The sequence below is a fragment of the Chelon labrosus genome (genome assembly GCF_963514085.1).
Source record: "Chelon labrosus genome assembly, chromosome: 11".
Lineage (NCBI taxonomy): Eukaryota > Metazoa > Chordata > Actinopteri > Mugiliformes > Mugilidae > Chelon > Chelon labrosus.
The window spans coordinates 29,902,955-29,918,866 of NC_140344.1; the positions used below are offsets into that span (position 1 = coordinate 29,902,955).

Consider the following 15,912-nt stretch of genomic DNA (forward strand, 5'->3'; position numbering starts at 1 on the left):
GAGCAGGACGACGAAAAGAGACAGAGGACGTTAGAGACAGAGGACGTTAGAGACAGAGGATGCTAGAGACAGAGGAGGTTAGAGACTGCTCTGAGGATGATAGGGGGTGGTGGGGGGGGTAATGGCTCCTGTCCTCCCTCCAGTTTGACGTCGGGGCCTGAAACCTTTGCACAGCTTCAGCCTCTGCTCCGCCCTCTAACTCCTTTTTGCGTCCAGCAGCCAGAGGAGTTTTGAGACGTCCACCTCGTCCCTGCGTCCACCATGGACACTTTTTTCCGCCGTCACTTCAAGAGGAAGGAAGCTCCTCTGCAGACGGATGGGGGGGCCACTCCCTGCCGCCAGCGGAGGCCCAGCGTGGCCATCCCCACCAGCAAGGCCCGGCGCCGCTCCAGCGTGGGGCTGCCCTCGTCCTCCCTGGCCCAGCGCCGCCGCTCCAGCGTCCAGATGCCGGCGGTGCCTCCGTGTCCAGGCGGGGGGCGTCTGGCGAAGACACGGCCTCAGCGCGGCCGCTGGGGGGGACACGGCCGGCGGCGGCGCTCCAGCACCACCACGCCCAGTCTCAACCCTCGGTTCGCCGTGTGCCGGGGGAAGGTGGGGAAGCTGCGGACCATCGACACCCACCTGCTGGGACCGTCCATGCTGCTGGCCAGTCTGATCCAGATGACGGAGGAGGACGAGGACGAGGGCGGGGCGGGGGCGGGGCTACCGGCCGAGGAGCAACAGTTGGAGGTGAGGGGCGGGGCCAACAACAGAAGGATGTTCTCTCGCTCAAGCAGCCTCCAATCAGACGGAGACAACGACAGCAACGACTTCTCCAACGACAGCCAATCAGAGTCCAGTCAGCTGTCAGAGGAGGAGGAGGAGGAGGAGGAGGAGTGGTCTCCCAAACCCTGCCTCTCCCCGACCCCACCCCCATCCTGCTCCTCCGCTGTGGAGGTGGTGAGAAAGACTCCTCAGCTGCCTCCAACGTCGCGGCCCCTGATCCGGGCCCCTCGCTGCCTCCGGAGGAACTCCTCTCAGCTGTTTCTAGGAGACTCCGCCCCCTACAGCGGCTACCGCGCCGCCAGCCAGAGGAAGAGGAGGAGGATCTCCACCATCTCCAAAGCTGGGAGCCCCTGGCCGGGGAGAGGCCCCCCCCTGTCCAGCCGCAAAAACTCAGTCTACTACCTCAACCACCCGGCCTTCTACAGGGGCCCCGGGGCCCTCAGCCCACTGGGGGCCCACGGCTACGACTCCCGTCTGGAGAGCTGGAGTACCTTCCTGCTGTATGTAACCATAGCAACGCAGAATAAAAACATCCACTTCAGAGTCATTCTAGAAAAGATCTGTGTACTTAAAATAAATCAAATAAATTAATAAATAAAGATTTGATTTGATTTTCAATTTAAAAAACTGATGAACATCACAGACATATGATAAAAACAAAGCCCTGAAATTAGACAAAGATAAATACACCAATATTACATATCAGAGAGGAGCTCCTCTAGGATCCAATCAGAGTCCATGTGTTCAGAAGTGTTTCCATCAATGTAATGAGACTCAGGTGTGGTTCAGTTCCGGGTTTAGTTTCAATAAATCAGGGATTTGTCTCAGTCTGATCTTCACAAAGGAGCTTTCTGAGGAGCTCAGAGAAAGAGTTGTTGTTGCTCATCAGGCTGGAAAAGGTTCCAGAACCATCTCTAAAGAGTTTGGAACCCACAAATAATCCACAGTCAGACAGATTGAAGACGACTGTTCCCCTCCACAGGAGTGGTCCACCAACAAAGATCACTCCATAATAGTCTGAGAGGTCCCAAAGGAACCCAGGGGAACTTCTAAGCAGCTAAAGGCCTCTCTCTCATTGGATGATGTTAATGTTGATGTGAGGAAACCCACCAACATCTCAGAACTGAAGTGGTTCTGTTCTGAGGAATGGGCTAAAGTTCCTCCAAGCTGCTGTAGACCACTGATCAGCAGTTACCAGAAACATTTAGTGACAAGGAGGTCACAGCAGATACTGGACACAAGGAGGACATGATATGTAATATTGGCTCAGTTTAGTCTCATGTTTATGTCCCATGTGTCTGACTGGTTCTCTTTGTCTACTTTCAGGACGTTGTTGTGTGTACATGTGCTGGTGTGTGTCTCTGGTCCAGTCTGGTCCAGGTCTGGGTCTATCTGGTGCAGCTGATATCAAACCAGGGAAAGATCTGGGACTGTTTCTGACTTTCACTCTAAATAAATCAACGTGTTTATTTCCCTGGATGTTGATGTAGTCTACCAGGGGTCATGTGGCCCCTGAGGGTCTGGGACCCCAGGGGGCCCTTTGTTAATGTCCCACCCTGCAGCATGTAGGAGGCATAAACTGAGCTTCACATTAATAAGTCATGACATGATGATTGCTGTGGAGCCGAGGCTCATTAGCCGCTACGTTAACGATCAGTCACTGACTGAATTAGCTGTTAGCATCATTAGCCGTGAACAAACACTGTCTACAAACCTCCTCACTCTGGATCTGTTTCTCAGCTCGTTCACATTTGACTAAGTCGACCCATCGTTAGGGTTCAAACTCAAACAGGAGGGAGTCATTAAATGTGCAGCAGGAGTCTGGAGGAGTCTGGAGGAGTCTGGAGGAGCAGACGTTTAACCCAGAGACCAGGAAACAAATAAATTCACAACATGATGAACAGATTCACCAGAGTTCTCTCTCTCTCCCTCTCTCTCTCTGTGGTTGCAGGAAAGCCATCGCCAAGTCCGGCGTGCAGCACGCTCCGTCCCAGGCCGACGTGTCGACCCCTGGACCCAGCGACGCTCTGCAGGAGCCGACCAGCACCGTGGACTGGAGCGTGAGTCCATGACCCGCCGGGTGGCCGGGCTAGGAGCTGATCAGTGTCTCATCTCAACAGAGAGTGACCATGCAGGGTCCCGGGACCAGTTTAGGGTTTTTAGTTGGAGGTGGAGGACTGCTTCTCTGACCACAGCTCACACACACTGATGTGATTTAATGTTCACCTGAATAAAGGCTGCTCTGGTCAGGACGTCCTCTAACACCACAAACTTTAATTTACCAAGAAAGTTAAAAGTCTCCACAGCAGCAGATTTAAACGTCGACCTTCACAGGATCATGAATCTATGAATCCATGAACCCATCCTGATCAGATGGTCCTAAAGGTTTCTGATCAAATAAACAAACTAAAAGAAGCAGTAATGTGGAGATGAATGTAAATAAATCTAATCATACCTTATTTAAATAGCTCCTGCTGAATTTATAGAAATGAATCATAAGAGACAGAAACATGAAGTTTAGATCAGGAGGAAGAAGATGATGATGATGATGATGATGATGATGATGATGAAGATGAAGCAGGTCTTTGTGCTGCAGGACAACGCTCAGTACGGAGACCACATCTGGTTTGAGACCAGCGGTTCTGGAGACTTCTGTTACGTTGGGGAGCAGTACTGCATCGCCAAGTCTCTGGTGAGTTACAGCGCCCCCTGTGGAGGACATGAGTCACTGCAGGTTCAGGTTCAGGTGAACTCCAGGTGGTCTATTCACACCTGTCTCTCAGGACTTACATATAGTTATATATAGTTATATAATTAAAGGTGGATCATTTATGAACCAGATCTAATGACGACAACAAACTATTTAACTTCATCTTCTGCAGCAAAAGTCTGTGTCCAGGAGGAAATGTGCTGGATGTAAGATCTCTGTTCACACCATGTGTATGGAGCAGCTGGACAAGGTACACTACTACTACTCCACTCTCCTTCTCTCCTCTCTCCTCCTCTCTCCTCCTCTCTCCTCTCTCCTTGTCGCCTCCTCACCCAGTCTCCCATCTCTCCAGATTAATTTCAGGTGTAAGCCCACCTTCAGGGAGCCTGGGTCTCGAGCCGTCAGAGAGGTGAGAACCTTCAGGAATCCCCAGACTGATCAGAGCTGTTAGACACAGAAGCTCCTTCTTCACCTTGTGTTGTTTTTCAGCCCAGCGTTGTTCGTCATCACTGGGTCCACAGACGACGTCAGACTGGGAAGTGTCGACAGTGTGGGAAGGTCAGTCTGAGTGTTAAAGCTTGATGCTTAAGGCAGCTAGATGCTGAATGCGGCGTGATGCTGAAGGCAGCTAGATGCTTAAGGCAGCGTGATGCTGAAGGCGGCTAGATGCTGAAGGCAGCTAGACGCTGAAGGCGGCTAGACGCTGAAGGCGGCGTGATGCTGAAGGCAGCTAGATGCTTAAGGCGGCGTGATGCTGAAGGCGGCGTGATGCTGAAGGCAGCTAGATGCTGAATGCGGCGTGATGCTGAAGGCAGCTAGATGCTTAAGGCGGCGTGATGCTGAAGGCGGCGTGATGCTGAAGGCAGCTAGATGCTTAAGGCAGCGTGATGCTGAAGGCAGCGTGATGCTTAAGGCGGCGTGATGCTGAAGGCGGCTAGATGCTGAAGGCGGCGTGATGCTGAAGGCGGCGTGATGCTGAAGGCAGCTAGATGCTGAAGGCAGCTAGACGCTTAAGGCAGCGTGATGCTGAAGGCGGCGTGATGCTGAAGGCGGCTAGACGCTGAAGGCGGCTTGACGCTGAAGGCGGCTTGACGCTGAAGGCGGCGTGATGCTGAAGGCGGCTAGACGCTTAAGGCAGCGTGATGCTGAAGGCGGCGTGATGCTGAAGGTGGCGTGATGCTGAAGGCGGCGTGATGCTGAAGGTGGCGTGATGCTGAAGGCAGCTAGACGCTTAAAGCAGCTAGATGCTGAAGGCAGCTAGATGCTGAAGGCGGCGTGATGCTGAAGGCAGCTAGACGCTTAAGGCAGCTAGACGCTTAAAGCAGCTAGACGCTTAAGGCAGCTAGACGCTTAAAGCAGCTAGATGCTGAAGGCGGCGTGATGCTGAAGACAGCGTGATGCTGAAGGCGGCTAGACGCTGAAGGCGGCGTGACGCTCAAGGCGGCGTGATGCTTAAGGTGGCGTGATGCTTAAGGCGTGATGCTGAAGGCAGCTAGACGCTGAAGGCGGCGTGATGCTGAAGGCAGCGTGATGCTGAAGGCAGCTAGACGCTGAAGGCGGCTTGACGCTGAAGGCGGCGTGATGCTGAAGGCGGCTAGACGCTGAAGGCGGCTTGACGCTGAAGGCGGTGTGATGCTTAAGGTGGCGTGATGCTTAAGGCGTGATGCTGAAGGCGGCTAGATGCTGAAGGTGGCGTGATGCTGAAGGCAGCTTGACGCTGAAGGCGGCGTGACGCTGAAGGCGGCGTGACGCTTAAGGCGGCGTGATGCTTAAGGCGTGATGCTGAAGGCAGCTAGATGCTGAAGGCAGCTAGACGCTGAAGGCAGCTAGACGCTGAAGGCGGCGTGACGCTGAAGGCGGCGTGACGCTTAAGGCGGCGTGATGCTGAAGGCGGCCTGATGCTTAAGGCGGCGTGACGCTTAAGGCGGCGTGATGCTTAAGGCGGCCTGATGCTTAAGGCGGCGTGATGCTTAAGGTGGCGTGATGCTGAAGGCAGCTAGATGCTGAAGGCAGCGTGATGCTGAAGGCGGCTAGATGTTGAAGGTGGCGTGATGCTGAAGGCGGTGTGATGCTTAAGGTGGCGTGATGCTGAAGGCGGTGTGATGCTTAAGGTGGCGTGATGCTGAAGGCAGCTAGATGCTGAAGGTGGCGTGATGCTGAAGGCAGCTGGATGCTGAAGGCGGCGTGATGCTTAAGGCCTGACACAGTCTGTCTCACCTACAGGGCTTCCAGCAGAAGTTCTCATTCCACAGTAAAGAGATCGTTGCCATCAGCTGCTCATGGTGCAAACAGGCGGTGAGTCAGTCCAGATGTTCAGAGGAAATATCCACATCTGTCTGAACATCTGTCTGAACATCTGTAAAATATTCATCTGGAAACATCTGGACTATCTTTGCTTTCTTTGTTTGTTAGACTAGATTTCCTTTGTATGTTATTGTGTGACTGATGTCGAGTATTTTATTATTATCTCTTTGTTTCTTGTCTCTTCTCATCTGACTGTAAATCTGTTTTTATATAATTTCATATCAAATCTAACTCAGCTAAAAGTTTATCAGGTTTTATATTAATACGTTTTTAACTGTAAGGAGAGTGGATCATGAGTCTGATTAATGTGGCTCCCGAGGTCCCTGAGGTCCCTGAGGTCCCTGAGGCCCCTGAGGTCCCTGAGACCCCTGAGGCCTCTGTGGCCCCTGAGGTCCCTGAGGCCTCTGTGGCCCCTGAGGCCCCTGAGGTCCCTGAGGCCCCTGAGGTCCTTGAGGTCCCAGAGACCCCTGAGGCCCCTGAGGTCCCTGAGGTCCCTGAGGCCCCTGAGGCCTCTGTGGCCCCTGAGGCCCCTGAGGTCCCTGAGGTCCCTGAGGCCTCTGTGGCCCCTGAGGTCCCTGAGGCCCCTGATTACTGACTTCCTGTCTGGTTCCAGTATCACAACAAGGTGACGTGCTTCATGCTGCAGCAGATCGAGGAGTGCTGCTCTCTGGGAGCTCATGCTGCCGTCATCATCCCTCCCACCTGGATCATCAGGGTCCGCAGACCACAGGTACACACACACACACACACACACACACACACACACACACACACAGGACATTAATATAATGCAACCCCTGACCCCTGACCCCTGACCCCTGACCCCTGACAGGTTTTAACCCTCCTCCCCCACATATTCAACATATTCAACATGTTAGATACAAATATAAAATCTATTTTTATTTTTGTTTGTCTTAGGTTCGTTAATAGATGGAAATAGTTTTACCCAAGATTAGTTTAATTATTCACACATTCTTTATGTTTTTAATCTGGGATTATTTAAAGTTTTTAATCCTTTTATCAACATGGATATGAACAGATCTGTTTATTATCACTGGAACAGTCCAACACAAAGACAAACCCGTCCAGATTATAGCTGTCCATTTATGTCCCATCACTGTCCTCTGCAGGATTAAACGATCCACTACCACCACACCTCACATCACTACAGCCTCACTGAGCTGATCACCTCCTGGTTCCACTATAGGAACCTAACTCTAACCCTAACCCTAACCCTGGTTCCACTATAGGAACCTAACCCTAACCCTGGTTCCACTATAGGAACCTAACCCTAACCCTGGTTCCACTATGGGAACCTAACCCTAACCCTTCCTGCTGCTGTTAGGCTCCACAACGAGCACTCCTAATATGTGCAATATGTCTGTCATCTATTCTATCTCGGTCATTTCTGCATGCTGTTGCAAACTGCAATTTCCCCATTGTGGCACAAATAAAGGTTTTTCTTATTCTTATTCTTATTCTTACTACAGTGGAGGTTGTAGGAGGTGAGGTTACTACAGGGTATCAGGTGTTTCACTATATTTTTTAGACTCATCTAAAGCTGTGATGCTGAGCTTGTGTTTTATTCTCCAGTCGTCTCTGAAGTCCAGTAAGAAGAAGAAAAGGACGTCGCTGAAGTGCAACAAGTCGACCAAGAAGGTGTCTGAGGTACAAAACGATCGTCTGGCTCTGATGTCAGCAGTTTCATTCTCATTCTCTGGTTTAACTTCATCTGCTGTGTCTCTCAGATCCAAGATGGCCGCTGGAAGCCCTTCCTGGTGAAGCCCCTCCCCTCTCAGCTCATGAAGCCTCTGCTGGTGTTCGTTAACCCAAAGAGTGGAGGAAACCAGGTAATGATGAACCAGGTCCAGCAGGACGTCCTGTCACTAACCACCGGTCGTCATGTAACAGGACGGTGGTGTTCAATGTCTCTAAAGGACCTGGACGCTATAACATTGACCCGTTAGTCTAACCCCTCCAACCTGTCCTGACTGAGATGGTCCTCATAGCTAAACATGTGTCTGAATGAAGACGTTAACTGGTCCAGAGTTAAAAGATCTTGTTTCTTTCTTCTGTTTCAGGGAGCAAAGATCATCCAGTCCTTCATGTGGTACCTGAACCCTCGGCAGGTGTTCGACCTGACCAAGGCGGGGCCTAAAGAGGGGTAAGGACCGGCCTGGCTGGGTCCAGCTTGTCTCCACAGTTTGAAGCTGATGTGGTCTTTGTGTGTCCTCAGGTTGGAGTTGTATTCCAAGGTTCCCAACCTGAGGATCCTGGCCTGTGGAGGAGATGGGACCGTGAGTGACGTATCAGTTGAACGTCCCACAACCTTTAACCTGGCTTTATCTAAACCTCTGATCACTGATTAAACCTGTTTATCTCAGTTTGAGCGTTTTGACCAATCAGATCAGCGATTACAGATCAGTCTGTCTCTGTGTTCAGGTGGGATGGATCCTCTCTGTCCTGGACCAGTTGAAGCTTCATCCTCCGCCCCCCGTTGGCATCCTTCCTCTGGGCACCGGCAACGACCTGGCCAGGACCCTCAACTGGGGAGGGGTGAGTTCTGCTGGTTCTACTGGTTCTACTGGTTCTAATCTTAAAGAGGCAGGATGGATGAGATTTACCTGAGAGGCTCCAGCTGATCGGTCAGCTGATGTCCAGGTTCATAGATGATCCATCAGCTGATGGGCTGGTCCTGGAAGTGTTTGGTGTGTCTCAGACGTGTCCTCCTGTCCCAGGGCTACACCGATGAACCCATCACTAAGATCTTGTCCCACGTGGAGGACGGGAACATCGTGCAGCTGGACCGATGGAACCTGAACGTGGAGGCGAACCCCGAGGCCCGTCCCGAGGACCAGGACGAGCACCAGACGGACAAGGTGGGTTTAAAGTCCAGAGGACGTCTCCTTAGAGTCTGACTGTAAATGTCTCTCAGACCAATAAGTCTTCGTTCTCCGTCTGTCCCTCAGCTTCCTATCGACGTCTTCAACAACTACTTCAGTCTGGGCTTCGACGCTCACGTCACGCTGGGCTTCCACGAGTCCAGAGGTCGGTCCCTCACACTGATACCTGAACACAATCAGACCGTGAGACCAGTCCATCACATCACTGACCTCCAGGAAACAGATTCTATTGTCTCTGTCCTGAAGACATTCCTTCATCTTCTTAAACCTCCTCGTCTCTTCTATTTTTTCTCCTGAACTGTGTCTTTGTTTTTCAGAGGCCAACCCAGAGAAGTTTAACAGCCGCTTCAGGAACAAGATGTTCTACGCAGGAGTAAGTTCTCCTCAGGGTGTTCTGTTCATGGATGGACTCCGTGGAGACGTAAGTAACAAACATGTGTTCATCTTTCAGACGGCCTTCTCAGACTTCCTGAGTGGGAGCTCCAAAGACCTCGCCAAGCACATCAGGGTGGTGGTGAGTAGAGACCCAGAGCTGGAGATGATGAGATGGTCCTGGTCTGGTTTAACCACATGTTCTCTCTCCTCCTCCTCCTCAGTGCGACGGAACAGACCTGACGACCAAAGTTCAGGATCTGAAGTTACAGTGTCTGCTCTTCCTCAACATCCCCAGGTACAACCCCCCCCCCCCCCCCCCCCCCCCCCCCACTTTGAAAACCACTGCTGTAGAGGACAACAGGACTGGACAAGGTATTTCTTTTATTTTCTTAAAGTTGTCTCCTCGTCCCGCTGCAGGTACTGTGCTGGCACCGTCCCGTGGGGTCACCCCAGCGAACATCAGGACTTTGAGCCTCAGCGCCACGACGACGGCTGCATCGAGGTCATCGGCTTCACCATGACGTCTCTGGTGAGGGTCCAGCCGCTGAACCGGACTGAACCGGACTGAACTGGACTAAACCGGACTGAACCGGACTGAACTGGACTGAACCAGACTAAACCAGCTGATGTTGTTGTTTGTGTACAGGCCACGCTGCAGGTGGGCGGTCACGGTGAGCGACTTCATCAGTGTAAAGAAGTGACCCTCACCACCTTCAAGTCCATCCCCATGCAGGTGGACGGAGAACCCTGCAAGCTGGCGCCGTCCGTCATCCACATCAGCCTGAGGAACCAGGCCAACATGGTCCAGAAGACCAAGAGGAGGATCTCCATGCCCCACCTAAACGAGTAAGGACTCACCTGAGGTCTGATCCTCAACCTCACCCAGGTTCCAGGTGTTGCAGGTGTTCCAGTCATGGTGTCACATGTAGAAGTGGTCTACAGTCAGATAAACGATTTAGACTGTGGAGACAGACGCTGCTGTGACCGTCAGTACAGATGATTATTAATCATGTCTCAGATAAAAAGATGAAACCTCTTCTTTAGTGAATTAACGGTTAAAACCAGAGCTAGCTCAGCCCTGAAGGTTTAGATGAAGTCAGCAATGACATTTTATTTGTGGGTTCCTTTCAAAACACTAAAGGTCACCTTACAAAAAAAAAAACATCATAAGAATAAAACATAGAATGCAATATGCAGATTTAAGTATAAAGCTGAACCTACCTGAGCAGGTTCAGTAGAGTAAGCTATTTTAAAAAGATGAGTTTTGAGTCTGGATTTGAAGCATGTCAGAGAGTCTATGTTTCAGACGTGGAGCTGAGTGACTGAATGATCTAGAACCCATGATGGACAGTCAGGTAGGAGGAGCTGACGGGACGTCCAGATAGATCTGATTGGTTGTGAAGGGCCTGTTAGAGAGATTTACTGTTCTACTAACAGTTTATTTGTCTGCAGTGTCGTTCTGTCCTGACCTGCTGTAAAGTAGAGGAAGGTTGAATGAATGAATGAATGAATGAATGAATGTGTCTCTGTGTCTGCAGTCAGCAGCCTCTTCCTGAGAAGCTGCAGATCAGAGTGAACAGGATCAGCATGGCGGCGTACGAGGCTCTGCACTACGACAAGGACCAGCTGAAGGAGGCCTGTGAGTTCCTGTCAATCAATCAATCAACCAATCAATCAATCAAACCTTCACAGTAAATATGAAACACATTCACTGCACTCATGGACTACTGTACGTCCTAGAGACACCAACAGAACCAGATCATTTGAAACCGTCCTGGTTCCTCCTGAAGGTTCTCAGTCGTTCATAGTTTATCTAAAAACCAGATCTGGACCAGAAGACGTTTCCTCCAGGTGTTCAGCTCTAAATGATGATTCAGGTTTTTATCACCTGGAGGTCACATGACGAGAGTCTGGTAATGACCTTGATGTGTTTCCATAGCAACACCGTTGGGAGTCATCACTGTTCCCGGAGACAGCGACCTGGAGACCTGCCGCCTCTTCATCGAGCGTCTGCAGGACAACCTGGACCAGGTGAGTCCGCGGGGTCGTCATGACGACAGAGGGCCAGTAGCTGCAGTGAATCCTGCTCTGAGCGTCGGTTCTTTCTTTCAGGACTGTGACGAGACAAAGGGAGACGCTCCGTCTTCACTCAAGCTGTCCATGAAGTGGTGTTTCCTGGACTGTAAGTTTACACCGACCCCGAGCTCCTCTCCAGACCTCCAGAGACGCTGATCCCAGACCTGCCCTTTGTGTTTCAGGTACAACAGCTGATCGCTTCTACCGGATCGACCGAGCTCAGGTACCTCCTCTGGAACTACAGCCCATATTTATTCTCTGGATCAGATTAAATCCAGACTCTAGTTCTGATTCTGAGCTTCAGGTCTCAAACTAAAAGGTTCATTTCTGACGTCCGGCCCGGTGAACGGCGCCTCCTGGAGGTTCTGACCCGACTCACAGTGATGTTCTGGTTTCAGGAGCACCTCAACTATGTGACGGAGATCTCCCAGGAGGAGCTCTACATCCTGGACCCTGAGCTGGTCGCCAAGGAGACGGTGGGCACCTCCCCCAGCATGCCCGACCTGGTGGACTCGGAGGAGCAGCAGAGACAGTTCTCCTTCCCCCAGTCCTCCCCCGCCTCCTCCTCCACCTCCACCAGGTGAGACCCAGTTCATCACACACAGCCCGGAGCTCCTGCTGGAGGCTCTGATTGGTGGAGCTCCTGCTGGAGAAGTAAACTCCTGCTGGGTCTGTGTTTCAGTCAGAGGAAGAGGATCTCCAGCGACAGTTCTGTGGCTGAAGCTTTGTCCCAGAGCTCCTCTAAGACGGCCCTCTGCAGGTAAACACACTCAGCAGGACCCTGGACCAGGTTTAACCACAGTCTGTAGAACCAGATCCCCCTGGTGTCTGGCTGCAGTATAGGTCATAAGCCCCGCCTCCTCCATGATAGTGGGCGGGACTTAAGTCCTCACATACATTTTAGGTAGTTAATATAATGTTGATGATCGATCATCCTGTTATCAGTGTTTCATACGCTTCCTCATGTCTCCACCTGTCCTCATGTCCTCATGTGTCTCATGTGTCTCATGTGTCTCATGTGATCTGAAGGAGAGGAGCAAAGATTATCAATGTCCATCGCTCCAACACGACTCTGGCTGATTTCAGACCGGTCATCAGGTACGTCTCCATCCCGTCTCAGCTGCTGTCCTTGTCCTCTGTCCTTCCTCCACCTTATTTCTCTAAAGTTCTATTTATTAGTTTTTACTTTTGAACAATGAATCTGTTCTGAGGAGAGAAACTGATGGGACAGGTTCTGGTCTGTGTGGAGGATGTCCTCCTGATGATCTGTCTTCTGTCTTGTCTCTCTCTGACAGACCTGCTACCTCACGTCAACATGAAACAGGTGAAGTCTTCCTCACGTCCTCAGTGTCAGACTCTGTCCACCAGAGGACGCTGCTGACTGTTACAAACATCTACAGTCAGCTGTGAGTCTGTCTAACTGCTTCCTGTTTGTCTGTGTTCAGATGAAGAGCTGATCAGCTGCGTCCGGAGCCAAGACCTGGACACGGTGAGTCCATGAACCAGAACTTCAGTCCAGCCCCCGTCACTTCCTGTCTCTCTCCAACCCCTGTCAAAATAAAAGCACAATGTCTCAGCGACTTCTGGAGAGAAGAGGAAATGATGTGAACGGAGCAATCAGCATCAACGTGAAGCTGTGAACAACATTAATACAGATCAGGAATTATTTACTGACCAGACTTTGATTTGTTTTAGAACAAAGGTTTGGTTTTATCTTTTACTAATCAGGATCATTTTATCATCTTTTATTGTTATTACTATTATTTTTATCTCGTGGTAGAAAATAAATCAGTTTGTGTGGTTGTTCAGTCCAACATGATAAATCAGTGTGTGTCTGTGAGCTGGTGAATCTACACGACCTGGCCAAACAAAAAGGTCCCCCTCTAATATCTGGTTGGACCTCCTTTATCTCTGACTCCAGCTCATTCTCTGTATCATTGTTTCTATAATCTTCTCCAATGTCTCCAGATTTATTTCCATCCAGTGTTTCATTCATTTTTCACCAAGATCTTGTATTGATGATGGAGAGTCTGACCACTGCACAAAGCCTTCTCCAGCACATCCCAAAGATTCTCAATGGGGTTAAGGTCTGGACTCTGTGGTGGCCAATCCATGTGTGGACATGATGTCTCATGCTCCCTGAACCACTCTTTCACAATCTGAGCCCCATGAATCCTGGCATCGTCATCTTGGAATATGATCCATTGATGGAATAACCTGGTCATTCAGTATATTCAGGTAGTCAGCTGACCTCATAATGTTGCTGAACCTAGACCTGAGCAACTGCAGCAACCCCAGATCATAGCACTGCCCCCACAGGCTTGTACAGTAGACACTAGGCATGATGGGTGCATCACTTCATCTGCCTCTCTTCTTACCCTGATGCTTCTCCACTATCCTTCCAGTTTTTAATAATGCGTTGGACAGTTCTTAACCCAGTTTTAGTAGTTTCTACAATCTCCTTAGATGTTTTCTCTGCTTGATGCATGCCAATGATTTGACCCTTCTCAAACAGACGACCACAGGATGTGTCTTTAGACATGGTTGTTGAAGGAATGAGAAGCTACTCATTGAATCAGTTGGGCTTAAATAACTTGTTGTCAGCTGAAAGATAATCACCCATGCAGTGATTATCCAATAGGAGGTGAACACCTGTTTATTAGTGAAATCCAGGTGGAGACTTTGTTTATGGCCAGGTAGTGTGTGTGTGTGTGGGTGTGTGTGTGTGTGTGTGTGTGTGTGTGTGTGTGTGTGAGCTGGTGAATCTATATCCTCTAGGTGATGATAATAATCACCAAGAGAACCTCTGCAACATCAGGTTGAACAGAAACATCAGAGAAATATCTACAAACTCCACTAATATGGAATAAATGAATGTAGATTAGAATCTTTGAAATAATCAGTGGATTCAGTTGAAGCAGGAATAATTCAGACTCCAGTAAGGACTGAGCTCAGTGACCATATACAGCTGCTGATCACATCTGCTTTCACTACAACATCATGTAGAAAGGATGAAGTCATTATAGGTTGATTCAATAAAGTCAATATTCACATCAATCATATTATTAAGATGTTAGAGTTAGAGCAGCTGACTCATGAGATAAGAACAAGAGAGCTTTTATTTTATTCTGGTTCTACGTTCCTCCTCCTCCTCTGACTCCTGCCTCTCTCTGCAGCTGATGGAGCTCCACCAGGGAGGGGGCGACCTCCTGCTGCAGGACGCCGCTGGCTGCACGCTGCTGCACCACGCCGTGGAGGTCGGCTGCAAAGACATCGTCAAGTACCTCATCGACAACGGTGAGAGCTGAACCGAGGAGACACAGTGGGCTGGGCTTTAGGCTGAAGAGTTTGACAAGAACATTTTACAGAAGGGAGGTGGGAGGAGCCTCAGAAGGGAGGTGGGAGGAGTCTCAGAAGGGAGGTGGGAGGAGTCTCAGTGACACTGATGATCAGAGGAGGTCCTGTGTCTCCTCAGCTGATTGTGAGGAACATGTTCCCAGCAGCATTAGCATTAGCATTAGCTGTTAATCACGTTAGCAGTGATTGATTAGTTTGAACTTTGTGCTGAGGAGAAACGTCTCTGACCAAACACCATCAGCTCAGATCAGACATGAAAACATCAACCGTCCTGGGACAGAAACTAAAGCTTCAGTCTGAGTTTGATTCTGTGAATGAAAACCGTTGATCTGTTACAGCTACAGTCAGCTGATCGTCAGGGTAGGACCCAAACACTGGACAGCAGGAGTAGGTAAAAAACAGACTGAATTAAACCAAAGGTAACTCAAGGAGCTGTGAAAGGCAGGGGAGTCCCAAAAACAAAAACAAATCATCAAAAGACAAGAACGTGACAGAGAAGCAGTGTGACAGACAGAGGACAAAGACAAAGACAGGACTATATATACAGACAGGGCAGAGGAGACACAGGTGGAAACAATCAGGGCGGGGCAGACAATCACACAGGTGGGAAATCACAGGACAATAAACCAGGAACCACAGAACCACATCAGTAACACCATGAAACAGTAGAACGTTACACACAAGATAAGATTAATGTTGATGATGTTTTTATTCACGTTGCACCTTTCCTCTAATCTTTGTCTTAAAATGATAAATTATTATTTCTAATAGTAATGAAACAGTTTTACTGGTTTGACTTTAGATGAAGTGACCTGAGAAGGTTCTGTCTCAGATTAAACGCAGATTAGATTCTTCAGAATAATCTGAGACTAAATGGAAACTGATCTTTTGTCTGTTTCAGTGCCGACGTCTCACCTGGACGTGACGGAGAGAGAGACGTAGGTGGACTCTTGTCTTAAAGTTTCATCACTGATCTGCTGACAGACCATGACCCAGAGTTTGTTTGGTGTTTCAGAGGAGAGACGGCGCTCCACAAGGCCGCCACGTCCTGTCAGAGGACAATCTGTCACTTCCTGGTGGAGGCCGGGGCGTCCCTCATGAAGACGGACCTGCAGGTAAACCAGGGTCCACCCGTCCTCCTGTCCTCCCATCCTCCCATCCTCCCGTCCACCAGTCCTCCCATCCACCAGTCCACCAGTCCTCCCGTCCCTCCCGTCCCTCCCGTCCTCCCCTCTGAATGGATCTCCTGCAGCATCTGACCCACTTCCACAGAGTGATTAATGTTGTGTGTCATTGAGGAACGAAGCGCTGCAGGATCCCCGGCCTCACTCCGGCTCACACAAAGGCCGCCGCTCTGCGTTGCCATGGTGAAGCCAGTGGTAACAGGAAGCAGCCCATAATCTCAGTTTATTCTCTTCTCCT

At 50.1% G+C, this 15,912-nt stretch overlaps 1 protein-coding gene across 6 annotated transcripts in view; it reads left to right on the top strand.

Annotated features, from left to right (window-relative positions):
- dgkzb (diacylglycerol kinase, zeta b) overlaps positions 1 to 15,912 on the top strand; it is a 29,783-nt gene that overhangs the window by 12,781 nt on the left and 1,090 nt on the right. For 2 of the 6 annotated variants that reach the window (XM_084554611.1, XM_084554610.1), the window contains exons 2-31: positions 220 to 1,265; positions 2,717 to 2,825; positions 3,362 to 3,457; positions 3,648 to 3,884; positions 3,965 to 4,033; positions 5,699 to 5,770; positions 6,393 to 6,509; positions 7,373 to 7,447; positions 7,528 to 7,629; positions 7,861 to 7,943; positions 8,016 to 8,076; positions 8,222 to 8,335; positions 8,518 to 8,658; positions 8,749 to 8,827; positions 9,000 to 9,055; positions 9,134 to 9,196; positions 9,279 to 9,352; positions 9,475 to 9,586; positions 9,704 to 9,903; positions 10,596 to 10,696; positions 10,997 to 11,239; positions 11,316 to 11,356; positions 11,532 to 11,713; positions 11,816 to 11,893; positions 12,163 to 12,231; positions 12,429 to 12,457; positions 12,579 to 12,622; positions 14,310 to 14,430; positions 15,392 to 15,428; positions 15,506 to 15,605. In XM_084554611.1, coding sequence (XP_084410737.1) covers positions 262 to 1,265; positions 2,717 to 2,825; positions 3,362 to 3,457; positions 3,648 to 3,884; positions 3,965 to 4,033; positions 5,699 to 5,770; positions 6,393 to 6,509; positions 7,373 to 7,447; positions 7,528 to 7,629; positions 7,861 to 7,943; positions 8,016 to 8,076; positions 8,222 to 8,335; positions 8,518 to 8,658; positions 8,749 to 8,827; positions 9,000 to 9,055; positions 9,134 to 9,196; positions 9,279 to 9,352; positions 9,475 to 9,586; positions 9,704 to 9,903; positions 10,596 to 10,696; positions 10,997 to 11,239; positions 11,316 to 11,356; positions 11,532 to 11,713; positions 11,816 to 11,893; positions 12,163 to 12,231; positions 12,429 to 12,457; positions 12,579 to 12,622; positions 14,310 to 14,430; positions 15,392 to 15,428; positions 15,506 to 15,605 — 3,909 coding nt within the window. In that variant the 5' untranslated portion in view covers positions 220 to 261. Of the gene's footprint in view, positions 1 to 133; positions 1,266 to 2,716; positions 2,826 to 3,361; positions 3,458 to 3,647; positions 3,885 to 3,964; positions 4,034 to 5,698; positions 5,771 to 6,392; positions 6,510 to 7,372; positions 7,448 to 7,527; positions 7,630 to 7,860; positions 7,944 to 8,015; positions 8,077 to 8,221; positions 8,336 to 8,517; positions 8,659 to 8,748; positions 8,828 to 8,999; positions 9,056 to 9,133; positions 9,197 to 9,278; positions 9,353 to 9,474; positions 9,587 to 9,703; positions 9,904 to 10,595; positions 10,697 to 10,996; positions 11,240 to 11,315; positions 11,357 to 11,531; positions 11,714 to 11,815; positions 11,894 to 12,162; positions 12,232 to 12,428; positions 12,458 to 12,578; positions 12,623 to 14,309; positions 14,431 to 15,391; positions 15,429 to 15,505; positions 15,606 to 15,912 lie in introns of those variants that run through there. The other 4 variants (XM_084554614.1, XM_084554612.1, XM_084554613.1 and 1 more) reach the window with 4 other exon arrangements.